We start from the raw sequence: 14,800 nt of genomic DNA, 5'->3' as shown, positions 1-14,800 counted from the left end.
AGAGATTCATTCAGAATTATGATAAACAAGTTAACAGCAAAATTCCTTTGTTATAATTAGCTATGGTATTATCGGAGCTTTTTTTTACAAAAATGCAATACATTATAAGCTTTATGTTTCTACAATAGAGTTACTTAAATATATATATGTATATATATGCATTTACATATATTTAAATAGATAATAGCTAGTTTACCTTGATACTCAATTCAACTATACATTCTAAGGTATTTTGGAGGTATCTTTTCAGGAATTTTGTTTTCTTCAAAAGTTGAGTCTTTAAATGCATCCAATTCCCAGTCATGTAAATTTTGACGATTAAATGAATGATTGTCGTCATTTACGTCTGGGTTACTGTAGGAATACTTTGTGTAAGCTCCACCTGAATCTAAAGATTGGTGTTGATTTGTTGCATTTCCAAATATATTAAAGCTGTTAGATACATTTAAACCGGTACCTTGAGATCCAAGAAGACCAATACTATTATTACCAATAGGAGATGGTTGATTTACATTTGTTTGATTATTATCGGCACCACCAAAAGATGATGATAGCTGTGGCTGTGATGGGCTTGTAAAACCAAATAACGAGTTAACGGTACCACCACCTCCTCCTCCAAAAGGACTCGAAACATTATTAGATATAACGGAAGAAGATGTGGCAGAAGAAGCTACGAAACTTGTGTTTGTGCCTCCCCCAATGACTCCAAATGGACTTGTAATAGGACTATTACCTCCTAATGCTGCTCCTTGGCCAAATCCTTGAGTTTTTCCTCCAAAAGGATTTTCCATTGATCCGGTAGTACAATTGGTATTAGCATTATTAGACTTATTTACAAAGTCCTTACCCAAATTAGGTAAGTACCAGTTTCCAATTTTAGAATATAAACTAAAATCTAAATTGTAGAGTTGATGTGTAGTTGGTAGCTTTGATTGCATTTTTCCCTGTTCTATAAATGAATTATACAGTTGAGCTAGTAATTTTAAAGTTTCCAAATGCAAATTATTCCAGTTACTTGGATCACTTTGATAAAACTTCCATCTGTATTCTTCAATACTTAAATCCAAGCTTGGGAAAGCCTGTGACTGTGAATTTAAAGAGTCCTGGGACTGATTTAATAGTCCTATCCTTCCAAATGGCCACACTCCACTGTTAACAACCATTCCAATAAGTTCCAGAGTTTGTAAAACAGGGTTATCAGATTTTGTCGGCTTACCACTTCCAGAAGAAGTGGATACCGATCCTGATCCACTAATTGCAGATCCAAATGGACTCGATCCGATTGCAGACCCATGCCCAATTCCAAATGAACTTGACCCGAAAACAGACCCTGTTGCAGATGTACCTCCTCCAAATGGACTTGACCCAAAAACAGACCCTGTTGTAGATCCACTTCCACCTCCAAATGGACTCGACCCAAAAGCAGACCCTGCTGTAGATACAGTTCCACCTCCAAATGGGGTTGACGTCATCCCACCGCCAAAAGAATTATTTCCTCCCAATGTCCCTGAACCACCTCCAAAAGGGCCTCCATAATTCCCAAATGGTCCAGCTCCTGTCCCTCCTCCTGAAGCAAATCTACCGCTCATATCACCTGAAGAGTTACCAACAGAGCCAGAAAATGGGTTGAACTGGCCTCTACCCATCCCAAACCCACTTGTACTAGTACCACCCAATACATTACCACTGCTATTAGCCATGCCTTGTTCAAATATAGACCCATTTGGATGATAATCTCTACAATTATTCCCAAATCTACATGATCCTCTCAAATAGAATTGACATGGTCTCCTATTACTCATCTATACTATCCAATCCAATATAATTTACCTTTGCCCAATAATTTATTCAAGCTGCGGCGGGAAATTTTGCCCGCTGCTGATTGAATAAATTATTAAGTCAAAAAGAAAAAAAAGTGTAATAAGATAATTAAACAAGTATATGGAAAGTTATATTCGAATTCGAAATGATTAAAGACCCTGAGTTAAGACCACAAAGACATAAGGACAATCCTGTAGTTTTTTTGGATATTTGTTTGTCAGATGAGACTAATAAGATTGGAAGACTAGTAATAGAATTATTTGAAGATATTGTACCTAAAACAAGTGAGAACTTTAGACAATTTTGTACAGGTGAATATAAAAAAAACTTAAAAAGTGTGGGATATAAAGGATCTATAATACACAGAGTAATTAAAGATTTTGTAATACAAGGTGGTGATTTTGTAAATGGAGATGGTACTGGTAGTATGTCAATATATAATACAAGCTATTTTAATGATGAGAACTTTGAAATCAAGCATACTAAGCCTGGGCTTCTTTCTATGGCAAATAACGGTAGTCCAAATACGAATGGATGCCAGTTCTTTATTACTTGTAACACATGTTCTTGGTTAGATAACAAACATGTTGTTTTTGGGCAATTATTAGGACATGATTCTTTTGCAACTTTGAAAAAGATTGAAAATGCAACAGTTTTACCTCCAAATAGTAAACCAAAGATACCCATAATTATATATGAATGTGGGCAATTATAATTTATATATTTAATTACCATACAACATCTCTTCTTACAAAATATTTCTGTAATTTATTGTTATTAACTCCAACCTTTAAATTAACATTCTTAATTCTTTTACTTAAAAGTAGATTCTGCTTTAAATGTGACTTGTCTCTAAATTTAAGATTTAAACTAAATTGGCTAGTGCCATAAAGATGAATTTTCTTATTGTGATGTATATTCTTTAAAATAATTGAATGATTTCCATCATTCATTTCAACTTCCTGTTTTCTTGGTATTCTCTGTTTGTATATATATGCTAAATCTCTATGTACAACTTCTTTCCCATTTGGAAGTCTTAAATCACCAAATTCTGTAATTTCTGGCTTTCTCAAATTATATGAGCTTAAAATTTCATCTAATGAAATTTCCTTTCCGTTTAATTTCCCAATGTTATCCTCATACTCATAGTCGTTATCATTCTCATCTTCATCAACATATTCCCATTCATCATTATTCTCGTCTTTATCAGGATAATTTGAAATTGACAATTTATTAAAATTAGGAATTAGCTCTTTGTATGATTGGGAATAATTATAAAAGCCTTCCAACTCTTCTTTCTGAATGTCTAAATGAGTTCCCAACATTGTATGGCCCAAGCTGATCATATGATCTCTAACTGCTCTTAAACTTGAAAATGTTTTATCACAATATAAACAAATATGACCCTCAAATAACTTGTCACCTAAATATCGAGCTAAGCCCTTATAGTCAACCAAATACTCTCTGTCTGGTATTATAAATGAATACTTTATTCTCATATATTCAAAACATTCTTCCAAACTTGAATGTATTGTGTTGTCAAAGTAACAGTATGTTAATTCATAAGTATCAGATTGTCTTGGCTTATCTTGATTAATCTTAATCAGACTTTCATTCCCATTATCGTTTTCCTGGATATCCATCTTTTGTTTATTCTTAATGTGTGAACTTCCCTTATTCATTATCACTTTAGTACACTCTAATAATTCTATTTTCCTCTTGAATGCCATTTCTGACACTGGGTCTTTGTTTGCTAACTTCCTCTTTTGATTGTAATTATGCCATTCCGTCTTATAATGCTCCCTTAAAAGACTTTTACTATCCAATCTGAAATCACATACTGTACATAGTGCTGAAACATTCTGCATCTCTTCTCAACCTTTTGACTATTTCTTTCCAAAAATAAATGAATATAAACGTATTCTTCATAAACCAAAACCACTCTTATTCCTGACTTCAATTTCAAATGAAACTCTTTGCAATCTTTCTACGCTAAAATATTCTATGTCCTTTCCTGTATTTTCCTTCCAATCCCAAAGAATAAAAAGAAACTTTTTATATAATTTTATTATTTTTTTTTCTTTTTTTTTGTTGCAAATTCAATCAACTTTCTTTAAATTTCTTCACCCGCCATTTGCATTTATGACATTACCGGTATATAATTACTGCGTCATGCAAAAAGCAAATTTGCAAATGTGGAATGGGCGCCAAAAGCATGCAATTAAAACTTACGAATTAATTTCAAACAGAAACTTTTTATTAAATTAATTTAGCTAATAGAGAAATGTGTTGTAGAATGGGTTACTTAGCAAGGTTCAAGCTGTTTTGTGGCAATTTACTCCGTGCTTAATTACGATACTTGATCTTTCTTTCTATCTTTTTTTCTCAAGTACATTTTTAAATTAATAATTTTTTTATCACGCATTTCTCCTTGTCTGCAATTTAATTCTTTCGTAGTTTTTAGTAATAAAAATAAATTTTATATAAATCATTAAATTATCTTTGGCGCCAAATTGTTTTATTACCAGGCAAATAATAGGTGCTATTTTTCCCCACAAAGGGTGAATGCGAATTGAATTGAAACTTAAGAACAAATACAGGTTTAATCATTTCCTCCTTTTTTCTTTCTCTTCTCTCACCATTCAAGTTTATTTAGCAAAACTTTTTTAAGCCTGAAGGATTTTAGTAAATTGGGATTTGTCCCAAGATCAAAGAGGAGAGTTGGATGATAAATCAAACCTAAATCAAAAATTATACATTATGAAAAATGAAACGTCTAGATTGATAAATTCATATATTAGAAATACCTTTAGTTTCTACCAATTTCAAGTTGTTAAAGCTCAGTATGACGAGGATAATAATAGTGATCAGCTTTCTAGCCTAGAGAATATCAGCTATAAGTTGATTGAAGCTCAAGAAAAAGTTAATGAAAGGTATCAACTCCTATTAAAAAATAACAAATTCAACCAAGCTATTAATGATTTCAGACTTTTTGGGAAAGAAAGATTATTAACTATCTTAGAAACTTTGGGTCTAGAATTAACGGAAAATGGTATCATTAATATTCCCAATCATTTACTTGTTGACAAACAATATGGAAGCAATCCTGGTGCTGCCAATTCCCTAACATTTAACACCACTGACGACAACAACTTCCTGAGAACTCTTAAGAGAAAAATCAAACAAGAGTTGAAAAAGTTTGATTCAGACTTTCAAATGTTATATGGAAAACTCCCTTCCAAATCTGACAAAGAACCACTCAAGCCTTTGTATATACTTTATAGAAATCTCAAGGACTCGACTTATCAAGCCAAAGATTCTCACATCCAAGACCTGACATCAGAATTAGAGTCTCTAAAACAAAAAAAGAACCAGCTAAGAGAACTTCTAGAAACATTTCAAAATCAATTTCTCAAGAAAAACCACAGGAAAGTTTTATATCACAAAGATTTACTACCTATAGAAAAAGAATACCTCGAGTATAAGTCAATCAAGAATAAAATCAAACAACTTGAAGACATATACTCAAATCAAAGGTAAAAGTTTACAAATTTTCTCACCTATAATATCCATCACTATTCAATACATATATATCATCTATCTCTCTACATTTCTCAATCTTTTCGTATCTTCCCACTCTATCTTTTGCTTTATCCCTGCTCTATATTTCCCAAGGACTGAATATGATCTCATAAGGGGCTTCCAAAAATTAAGAGATTTCAGGTGTAACTTAAGATCTTTTTCTTGTTTTCTTCATTTATTCTCTGTTGGCTATCTTTAAATTTTCAGAGGTCTGGAGCCACTCTTTTGCAGGATTGGAAAAACTTGTTGAGCCAATAAAATTGTATGAGGCTCAAAGCCATATATATTAATATCCACGTTATTCTTTGCATTTGTTGCGTGCTGATTGTTACCAGTACTGTTATTTCCGATACTATTCATAATTAAATCACTATCTTTAATTCCCTGAAGACTCTTTGACTCAAGACGGTAAAATCTCCATTTGGATATTATCTTCTCGTCCAAATCAAACCTCTCTTGCAATTTGCTCTTTAAGTCAGCCAATCTTGAAGCAACTGGTACCGTTACTAAATAACTCGTTCCTCCCGATGAATTATGATGATCATCATTATGATGGTGATCTCCGTAGTTCCCGCCTAAACCACTCCTTGAGTCTTGGATAACCAAAACATCTACTAGCTCTCCTATTTTAAGCAATTCCAACTCTTCTTGGGAGTAATCCCGCTCAATTCTAAAGCAATCCACAAAAGAACCCATAGAAAGTCCTCCAAAAGTAGATGCATTCCGCATGCCGTCTTTGTTCAGGATCCTTGTCATCATCTCGCCCTCTCGATATACCCCAATGTGATCATTCTGGTTGCTCGCTTCGAATAACCTTAACTTAAGCTTGGAAGTATCTGGGCGACTTTTGGCACCCTTTTCATTTTGCATCGCACTCACGCTTCCGTTATCAAAGGACCTGTGTGATAGGATGTTCTCCTTCTTTTTCAGCTTTTGTATCACTGATTTCACAGTGTCAGAGGATTCCACCTGTAGGATGTACTTTCCTTTTGGTATGTCAGAACAATTCACAGTGTTGGTCACAGTTAGGATGTGCCTATCCCTCCTATTAAGATTAACAAAGGAATGGCCCTTGAAATTTAAAGCCAGGATGGCTATATAACGTGGTATCTTCCCATAATAGTGCGATGCACTTAGACTTCTAATCACTGAAGATATTGATTCATCATGTCTCTGAGCTTGAATCAGGGAAAACAAAGTTAGCAGGGAAGCATCCAGTGGATTTAGTGCATTTCTTGCCAAAGCAATGCTTCTAGGATCTACCTTGATTTGGTTACAAACGTAAATCCAAGTCTTGATAGCTGGCCAGCGGAGATCCAGGTGGATATGATGAACTTCTTTAATGTGGTATCTTGAAAATGAACGTATTATACCATTATTGCTTGCTTGTATAGCTTCCATAATACCATGACTACTTGTATTAGGTAGGCTCAAATACGTGCCTCCTCCAGAATGAGGTGGATGATATTCTCCATCGAGAGGATCCCATATGTATAGCGAAAGATGGACAGAATTTTGGAAGTTTTCAAACCAGTGGTGGAAATCCAAGACGGGGAATTCTGGGCACTTGATCACTTCCAGTTCCATAGGGAGCCTAAAACTCGAGTTTTCAAGATCAGAAGATCTTCTTTCTCCTTCAATTTTATCATACTGAGAAGTTCTTTCTTCTTGTAACCAAAGGTTCTGATTAGGAAAGACCACAACCTCCTCAAGAGATTTCCTCAACTCTTCCCTCTTTCTGTTAATTACTGAGTCTTCCAAGTTTACTGAGAAGATTAGACTGGACCCATTAACCAACTGAAGTTGTTGAACTGTACATCGTGGATCCAACAGTGGGAAAAGATTCTCATTGTCTGAAGCCGTCTCCAGACATACTCTAAGTCCAAATTCAAAGCTTCTCACTGATCCTCCTGGCTTGTTGTCTTTCTCCTTCTCTATCTCCATCATTACATATTCGTTCAGATCCTTAAGTACGGTACTCTGAGAAACCATGATAAGTCCCAAATTATAAAGGTTAGGGATCTCGTGGTTTCTAGAGTACTTTAAACAGAATTCATTAATCTTGGGGTCTGAAATATCAAAATACCTCAAAAGGAGCAAAACTTCTCCACCTCCATCCTCATCAAACTTCCGGAGCTTGTTTTCAATCTTCTGTCTCTTCTCCAAATAGGATCCATCTGCATTAATTGGTAAATTTGAAGGAATTCGATCAATCAATAGGCTCGAGACATCATCCAGATACAAACACATATATAAAGTTGGGCAAGATGAATCCCAGAGACCTGCACGATGGTATCTTCTACATAGGTCCGACATCAAGACCTCATCTCCTGATCTTGTACCGGAATTTGAGCATCCAAAGCCAATAGCTCTCCCCAGCATTCCACCAGCTCCCCCTCTTTGAGATTCTGATATTCGGCTCTCAGAGCAAATTCCCTCTCCTTGAGGAGATGAGATGCATGTGTAAAAAGACAGATTGAGTGAAGATGAGGAACCTCCATTTGCATAACCAAGCTGATGATGTATTCCACCCATTCCTCTCCCTCCTGAAATAGCCTGGCTTCCCTCTAGACTGGTCTCCAGTAGGAATAAATGAGATCCGAAAGCCCTTTTACCATTAGTAGAATCATTCTGTAGCATCCTTTTGTTCAAGAACCTCTTTTCCAATTCAGAATGGAACTGGGACAAAGAAAAGTCTCTTGAACATTTGAATATGTAGTTCCACGGGAAGGATGAGATACTTTGGTGGAGACCTTGGGATTTTGGACGACAGGAGGACGAAATGTTGTAACTTGTCGAAAGTAGCAATTGAATTCTAACATGCTCATTTATATCTTGTCTAAGTCTCTTTCGGAGGTTCATCATCTCAATCTCTCTCTTATATTTTGAAACCAAATCAGGATTGACTTCTTGAGGAACCGGTTCCGAAAGCAAATCGTGAGCCTGGTCCTCTCTGACGTATACCAATATGTAAGCTGAGTGGGTTTTGGATCTTTTCGGAATATCGCTTTCTGGGTTTCCCAAGTAATCCCATACTTCATACTCGTGGCCTCCAAAGTTGTCCTCAATTGCTGTGGAGGATGAGACCAAAGTAACCTTTTCATCATCGAATCTAAACCAGTCAGAACCAGGTTTTGGACGTATATAGGCATAGTAGTGCCCACTATGTACATCCCCTTGATGAATCACAACGGTATGTAATATATACTTTTCGGTACCTTCCCTATTCTGTGTAGTATCTGTCTCCCCTTTATTATTGTGACTGACAAAGCCAGATAGATCCAATTTTTCTGGGAAAGTAAAGTAATCATTCAGCTTGACCATGTCCATGCTCTGAATGTTGAACTGAAATCTTTTCAAGTGGAACTGGACAACAGGTGGGAATCTCTGAAACCTGACTCCCTTCTTTGCTCTCTGCTTCCCAAAGCCCTCAGCCTCGTAGAGGTTTTCACCATCTAAAATCTCCTCCTCTACAAAACGTTGCAAACTCTCTTCTAAAGACCTTACTCCCTCAACATCAACCTGAATGTCGTAAAAGTTCTCTCTCCTTCTTGAAGTGCAGTCAACATCCAAGCACTCAATGTAGTTCTCATACTCTCCCTCAAAGAGTGCTTTAATGCTCCCATCAACTGCAGTATTCTTCATTTCCTCTTCCAGACGATCACAAAGTAGTCTATTCAGCTCTTGTGCATCATGCTGGGTGAATGCATCCGCAGCGTCCCAACCAAAAGATCTCATCAGTTCACGACAATTCACAGGTTCTGAGCAGGTTTGAAGCTCGTAAAATAAGGTCTGGAGAGCAGAGCTAATCTTCGTTTGATCATTCCCAACCTCTGAAGCCGAGTAGTTTCCTCCAACTGTAGATCCTGGGCCAGATACATTGCCACTTACTACACCTGTATTCTGTCCATAATCTTGACATGCATTCGAGGACATAATACTTTCCAAGCTAGCAATTCCATCACTTTCATACTCAAAAAGACTCTTTGCCATTGCACTGGTCCACTCTACGGCATCCTCTGAGGCTCCTCCTAACAAAGAAATGGCTAGGCCATTAGATTCAGAGTTAATGCTCTGAGGAGTGATCTCTCCAAAGTCATCTAACTTAGAAAAGCAAGTACTCATTGGAGTTAATTCAGGTCGTGTATCTCTACTTATTGGAGTGTTGGAACAGGATGAACCTGAAGTGATTCTATTTGGATTCAAGGGAATAGTATACACAGCTTTTCTAAATCTTCCAATGTGGTAAAGAGACTGCAGCAGGGAATTCATATAACAAGTAGCCCCAAGGTTTCGAATTCCAACATATCCGGTTAATGACCGGTCAGTTCCTAAATTGTCAAAACTTGACTTCCCATAAGAAACGGGATCACATAAAACTGGAAATACACCAGCTCTAAAAATGACAGTCTCCGTTTCAGAATCTACAAAACCTGTTTTTGGATCCAGGAGAGTTTTCAAGCTAAAAAAGTCACTCCAACCACGATCGGCTTCTGGACCTGCAGAGCTGTAGTCCGAGTTTCTCTCCTCTAATGAAAGCTTTTTTTTTTGGTCGTTTTCCCCTTTAAAGCTGAATATATCGCTCATAAAATGAGACTTCCTGTAATCCTTTTGGTTAATTAAAGTCACAGAGTATCTGGTATTCAACCATACCCAGTTTGAAGGCCAATTTTGGGACGGGATTGCCTCCAAATACGCAGAAATATGGCCTTCTAACGACCCTCCACTAGTCAACTTAACCTTCGGGAGAATCATTAGTCGGAAATTAAAGTTTTTGTAACTGTGAATATTCGAGTATAGCCGGTTCTTTGCGCCCCCTTCGGTACTGTTCATCATTTCCATAATCCTCCTCCTAAAGCCTTCCACCTTAAACTCCAGCTCATTCTGAAGTCGTCCCGGTATACTCGAGTAGTCATACTGTCTTTCTCTACTCGAGAAGTCCTCCATGGACGGCCTCTCTACATTACGCCCAGTATGCATTTACTCAGTCTCGCTAAAAATTAACAATCCCGGCTGGCTCATTCAATCTCTTAGTCCCCCTTCAAATTAGAGGCTTGGCAGGTTATTCTTTAATTGAATATTTATTTATTCGTTTCTATATATATGATATGTATATATATATATAGAAATATATATATATATATATATATACATATACATATATATATGTATATATATGTATTTTTTAAAAGTTGGACTCTTCTAGTCTTCCAATTTCAAAAACCCCTCTTCTTCCTCACACTTAAGACCTCTTTCACACAATTTCGTTGCTCTATTTATTAACCGTTTTCAGTTCTTATCCTCTCCTCCTCTTTCTTTATTCTCACAACCTTTCCCTCCTGCTCCCCCCCCTTTGGCTTAAGAGGGGCGATTGCCTAGACAGTACTTAAGGCTCGGAGCCCTCTTCAAAGAAAACCTTACAAAACAGTTCCCGCCGTCCTGCGGGAATCCATGCAGCATACAGGCGGGCAATGTGGGGTGTCGCGTTCTATAGAGCAATGTCGGAGATTTCATGTTCGTTTCCAGAATTGAGGTGGTTGCCGAAAGAGGAATTAGGGTATTGATAGGTGTTTTCAAGCATTGCCTCGTATACTTGTGGAGAGTATCTTCTAACCCATTCAAGCTGATTGTTAAGCATGTCAATATCTCTAGAGAACGCTTCTAGCTTGATGTAGACCGCTTCGTTAGTTTCTCTGAGTTTTTCGTTTTCCAGTTTCATTTGATGATTAATTTCCTTACTGTTTGAGTTCTCAAAATCCTTGCTTTCTCTCAATAGCTTGGTGTACTGTCCTTCTAGTGAGTCGTATTCCCTGCACTTTTCTTCTAAAGAGCTCTCAAGTCCCAACGTTCTCTGTTCAAGCTTGCTCATGTACTCCCTGTATTGTTCAGAGCTCTCAAGCCTTTGTTCTAGTTCTTGGATTCTAGCTAAATAACTTCCATTTACATCTTGCAAGCTTTCAACTTCGCCACTTAGTGACTTATTTTTGCCCACTTCTGACTCAAGACGAGCCTCAAGCTCACTAATGAACCTTTTACTTCTTAGAATCTCCTCCTCAGACTCTTTCAGTCTGTCTGATTTATCTTGATTCTGGCTCTCAATCTCTTCCAGCCTTTTCTCCAGCTCTGAAACCCTGTTGTCATTTTGACTCTCATTCAATTTTGCTTCTAGCTCGGAAATGTACTCATTTCGACCGACCCTTTCCAGCTCAAGTTCCTTAGTCCTTTCCTGTAAAGCGCCAATCTCGCCTTCTCTAGAGCTCAAGTTCATATACTGCGCGTAGAGTTGCTCGTAGTTTGCCTCAAAATGGGTTTGCCTGGCCCTCCACTCCTCATCAACTCTTGAAATCTCGCCTTCTAGCCAGCTAACGTGTTTATTATACTCTTCAGACTTGGATTCCAACTCCTTCATCAGCTTTCTTTTCTCAGACTCTACCTCAACCTTGGAAGCCTCCACCAATTCCTGGTTCTTTAGTGTCATATCCAATTCTTTTGAGAGTCGCTCACAGCTTTCTTTCAGGTTTTCCTTTTCTAGTCTCAATTCTGACTCTGTTTGAATCTTTTCCTTCTCAATTTCCTCTATCCTTTGTTCCATCTGACTTTTCAATTCCTTTAATTCTTCCATTTCCTTTGAAACTGTTTCCATTCTCTGAGACTCAGCTCCAATCATGTTTTCTAGTTCAGCAATCCTTGAGGACTTGTCTTGGTTTTGCGATATAAGTGCCAAAACCTCTTCCTCCATCTTGGATTTCTCATCTACCAAGTTTTCTATTTGAGTCTTAATTATCACAATCTCACTGCTTAGCTGATTGCTTTGATTCAATAGCTCAGACCTCTCCTCGATCAAGTCACCTATACTTTTTTGAAGTTGATTAATCTGTTCATCTTGCTCACGACTAAACTTCTCCATTAACTCAAGCTCCTGCTTATGCTCCTCAATTAATACTATTCTTTCCTGTCTGGTATTTTCTTCACTCAGTTTTGAAAGTGAAATCAATTCCTCATTGCTTTCCCTTAATCTCTGGTTTTCCCTCTCATATTCTCCAGATCTTTCAGAAGCCAATATAAGCTCTCCTTGCTTCTCCTCAAGCTTCACTCTTAATTCTTCAATTTCAGATTTTAACTTGGAAATTTCCTCCTCAGAAATCTTAAGCTTAAGCTCCCTGCCTTGCATATTCTGTTGTGTCTCTTCGAATTGCTGTTGTAGATTTTGAATATATGAATAATATTGGTGTAACAACTCATTATTTGAGGCCTCATTTGATGAAAACTCATCCTGAAGTTTCTTCAACTTCTCCTCAAACTCCTTAGAGTTAGTAATATTCATGTTCTTCTCATTCTCCAATTCACTCCTCAAAGTTACCATATCTGTCTCATATTGTTTATATATTGCCTTGTACTTTTTAACCAAATCAAGATATAATCCCCTTGTTTTAATAAGCTCTTTTTCAATCTCATCACTATTGGACATTACTGTGTTAATAGTACCAGAGATTTCTTGAAATGTCTTGTTTGTAATGTTTCCTATGTTCAAAATCATCTCCATTAAACTGTCATACTCACTACTGGAGTCTTTTAAGCTCTCGAACACTTTTTCAACCAAAAAGTTCATTTGCTTTAACTTATTTTCCTTAATCTCTATGCAAACTTGGCTTAAACTTTTCTTATCTTCTTTCTGAATATTATAGTGTTGCTCATTCATACTCATATTCTCATTAAACTCCAAATTATCCAATAACTTGTGGGATTTCTCGTCATATCTGAATCCAAAAAATGAAATCAACTCGAGAATTGATGATTGCATTTTTGGCAAATTGCTCTCTTTAATATTGATAGCTTCTCTTTCAGAGGAGGCTCCATTATTATTAATATCCATATTTTCTTTAATTACCTCTATTTGTTCATTCTTGTCAGCTAATCCAGAGATACCACTTGAAGCTGCACTTCTCTGAGATAGTGGCCTTATTCTTTGTCTTTGTCTCATATCATTCTGAGTATATAATATTTCAGTCTGGTCACTCTCTGAATTTGAAATCGTTGAATTCATCTTATCTTCTTGGTTTCTAATACTTGCAATCATGTGATTTTCCTGTTGTTCATTCAAGCCTTGAATTGCAACTCCCATACTATTATGATCAAATTCATCGCAAGTTTCCTCCACACTAATCTCTTGGTGAATGTACTGATTCTGGTATGCTGAAATCTCCTCCATTCTCTCACCCAAAATATCCTTTGGATTCTGAATTACATTTGGAGTCGATATAAACGATAAAGGAGAATCCTGTACAGATTTTCTTCTTTGAGATACTCCACATGTTAAATCGCGACTTGAAATGGCTGCATTTGGCAAGGATGGTATAGGAGGAAGTACCCTATTAGTTATTGATATTGTATTAGTACTGCTTTGATTTGTAAAGTTTGTATAAACCGAAGAAGGGATTGATGTATTTTGATCTTCTTGGAAATGATGAACAGCTCCAGAAATTTCACCAGAATAGCCTTCAAAGCTGCTTGGACTCAGCTCTAAATGATCTCCTGACTCTTTCCCTTGAACTGACGTTCTTCTTGCTCCCTTAGCATCAGTCCCAACTCGGCTTTGCTCTTGAATACCTTTTCTATCGTTCAAATCTTGTGTATCTTGTCTGCCAGGCTCCACAATTCTGCTCTGTTTATCTAAGTTATCTGCAGCACTATTTGTGTTGTGAGTGCCAACTGTCCCAAATAAAGTTGCATTGGCAATCGCAGAGGTAAAACCTGCGGCAGGTATTATTCCTCCTGTTTGTTCCTTGGAATTCTTCATAATGTTAAGTCCGGGTGTCGAAGTATACAAGCTCTTTCGTATTCCCGTGCTCTGGGAACCTGAAGAAAAAGATGTCATACTTTCAGTTCTGGTCCCAGAGTCAGTTGTTGTTGGCCTCATTGGAGGGGGAGGCGGAAGGTTTTGTTTCTGCTCAACCAGGTGCTCCTCTCCACGAACAACCCAGCTTTTAAGCTCCTTATTATAGTAGAATTTATTTTCCTCTCCCAAATTTGCCTTTACTGGCTTCACAACATCCTCTCCCTCCTCATTCTTTTTACCAAAAATCTTCTTTAACATTGATAAGCTTGATATCAGCTCCACTCATACATCTGCTCAAAATTGGAATTCCCAAGATTTTTTTTCTTATCACCAATTCTCCACTTCTAATATTTATTACTACCTCGGAAATTAACACCCTTTATTTCTTATTTAACTTATCTTATTTATCTTTATCCGCCTAATATTTTGACTTTGAATTTATTTTGTGGTGCTTTTCTTAATGGGCGGGAACTTGCTGAATTATTGCATGTGTTGTGGGGCGGCTCTGCTTTGCAAAGACGTGTATTTGCATGTAATACCGGTATATGAAATAATTCAAGT

The 14,800-nt window shown here is 36.9% G+C and overlaps 6 protein-coding genes across 6 annotated transcripts; 2 read left to right on the top strand and 4 right to left on the bottom strand.

Moving 5' to 3' along the window:
• Nucleotides 1–209: 209 nt before the first annotated feature.
• Nucleotides 210–1,802, bottom strand: ELE39_003220 (CCCH like finger domain nucleoporin; the record flags this gene model as incomplete). The annotated part of the gene is made up of 1 exon (XM_067346562.1): nucleotides 210–1,802. The coding sequence occupies one exon, from the start codon at nucleotides 1,800–1,802 to the stop codon at nucleotides 210–212; it is 1,593 nt and encodes a 530-aa protein (XP_067199800.1).
• A 164-nt stretch (nucleotides 1,803–1,966) lies between these two features.
• Nucleotides 1,967–2,536, top strand: ELE39_003219 (cyclophilin type peptidyl-prolyl cis-trans isomerase; the record flags this gene model as incomplete). Its single annotated transcript, XM_067346561.1, has 1 exon — nucleotides 1,967–2,536. The coding sequence occupies one exon, from the start codon at nucleotides 1,967–1,969 to the stop codon at nucleotides 2,534–2,536; it is 570 nt and encodes a 189-aa protein (XP_067199799.1).
• A 13-nt stretch (nucleotides 2,537–2,549) lies between these two features.
• ELE39_003218 (zinc finger protein) lies at nucleotides 2,550–3,689 on the bottom strand (the record flags this gene model as incomplete). Its single annotated transcript, XM_067346560.1, has 1 exon — nucleotides 2,550–3,689. The coding sequence occupies one exon, from the start codon at nucleotides 3,687–3,689 to the stop codon at nucleotides 2,550–2,552; it is 1,140 nt and encodes a 379-aa protein (XP_067199798.1).
• Nucleotides 3,690–4,581: 892 nt separating this feature from the next.
• Nucleotides 4,582–5,361, top strand: ELE39_003217 (coiled coil; the record flags this gene model as incomplete). The annotated part of the gene is made up of 1 exon (XM_067346559.1): nucleotides 4,582–5,361. One exon carries the CDS (start codon nucleotides 4,582–4,584, stop codon nucleotides 5,359–5,361), a length of 780 nt encoding a protein of 259 aa, XP_067199797.1.
• Nucleotides 5,362–5,598: 237 nt separating this feature from the next.
• On the bottom strand, nucleotides 5,599–10,383 carry ELE39_003216 (ubiquitin carboxyl terminal hydrolase domain that is fused to a MATH domain; the record flags this gene model as incomplete). The annotated part of the gene is made up of 1 exon (XM_067346558.1): nucleotides 5,599–10,383. The coding sequence occupies one exon, from the start codon at nucleotides 10,381–10,383 to the stop codon at nucleotides 5,599–5,601; it is 4,785 nt and encodes a 1,594-aa protein (XP_067199796.1).
• Nucleotides 10,384–10,891: 508 nt separating this feature from the next.
• ELE39_003215 (coiled coil) lies at nucleotides 10,892–14,497 on the bottom strand (the record flags this gene model as incomplete). The annotated part of the gene is made up of 1 exon (XM_067346557.1): nucleotides 10,892–14,497. The coding sequence occupies one exon, from the start codon at nucleotides 14,495–14,497 to the stop codon at nucleotides 10,892–10,894; it is 3,606 nt and encodes a 1,201-aa protein (XP_067199795.1).
• Nucleotides 14,498–14,800: the final 303 nt, after the last annotated feature.

The sequence above is a fragment of the Cryptosporidium sp. chipmunk genotype I genome (assembly GCF_004936735.1).
Source record: "Cryptosporidium sp. chipmunk genotype I strain 37763 chromosome Unknown contig_5, whole genome shotgun sequence".
In the NCBI taxonomy this organism is placed as follows: domain Eukaryota; phylum Apicomplexa; class Conoidasida; order Eucoccidiorida; family Cryptosporidiidae; genus Cryptosporidium; species Cryptosporidium sp. chipmunk genotype I.
This window is presented reverse-complemented; position numbering and strand designations above follow the sequence as displayed.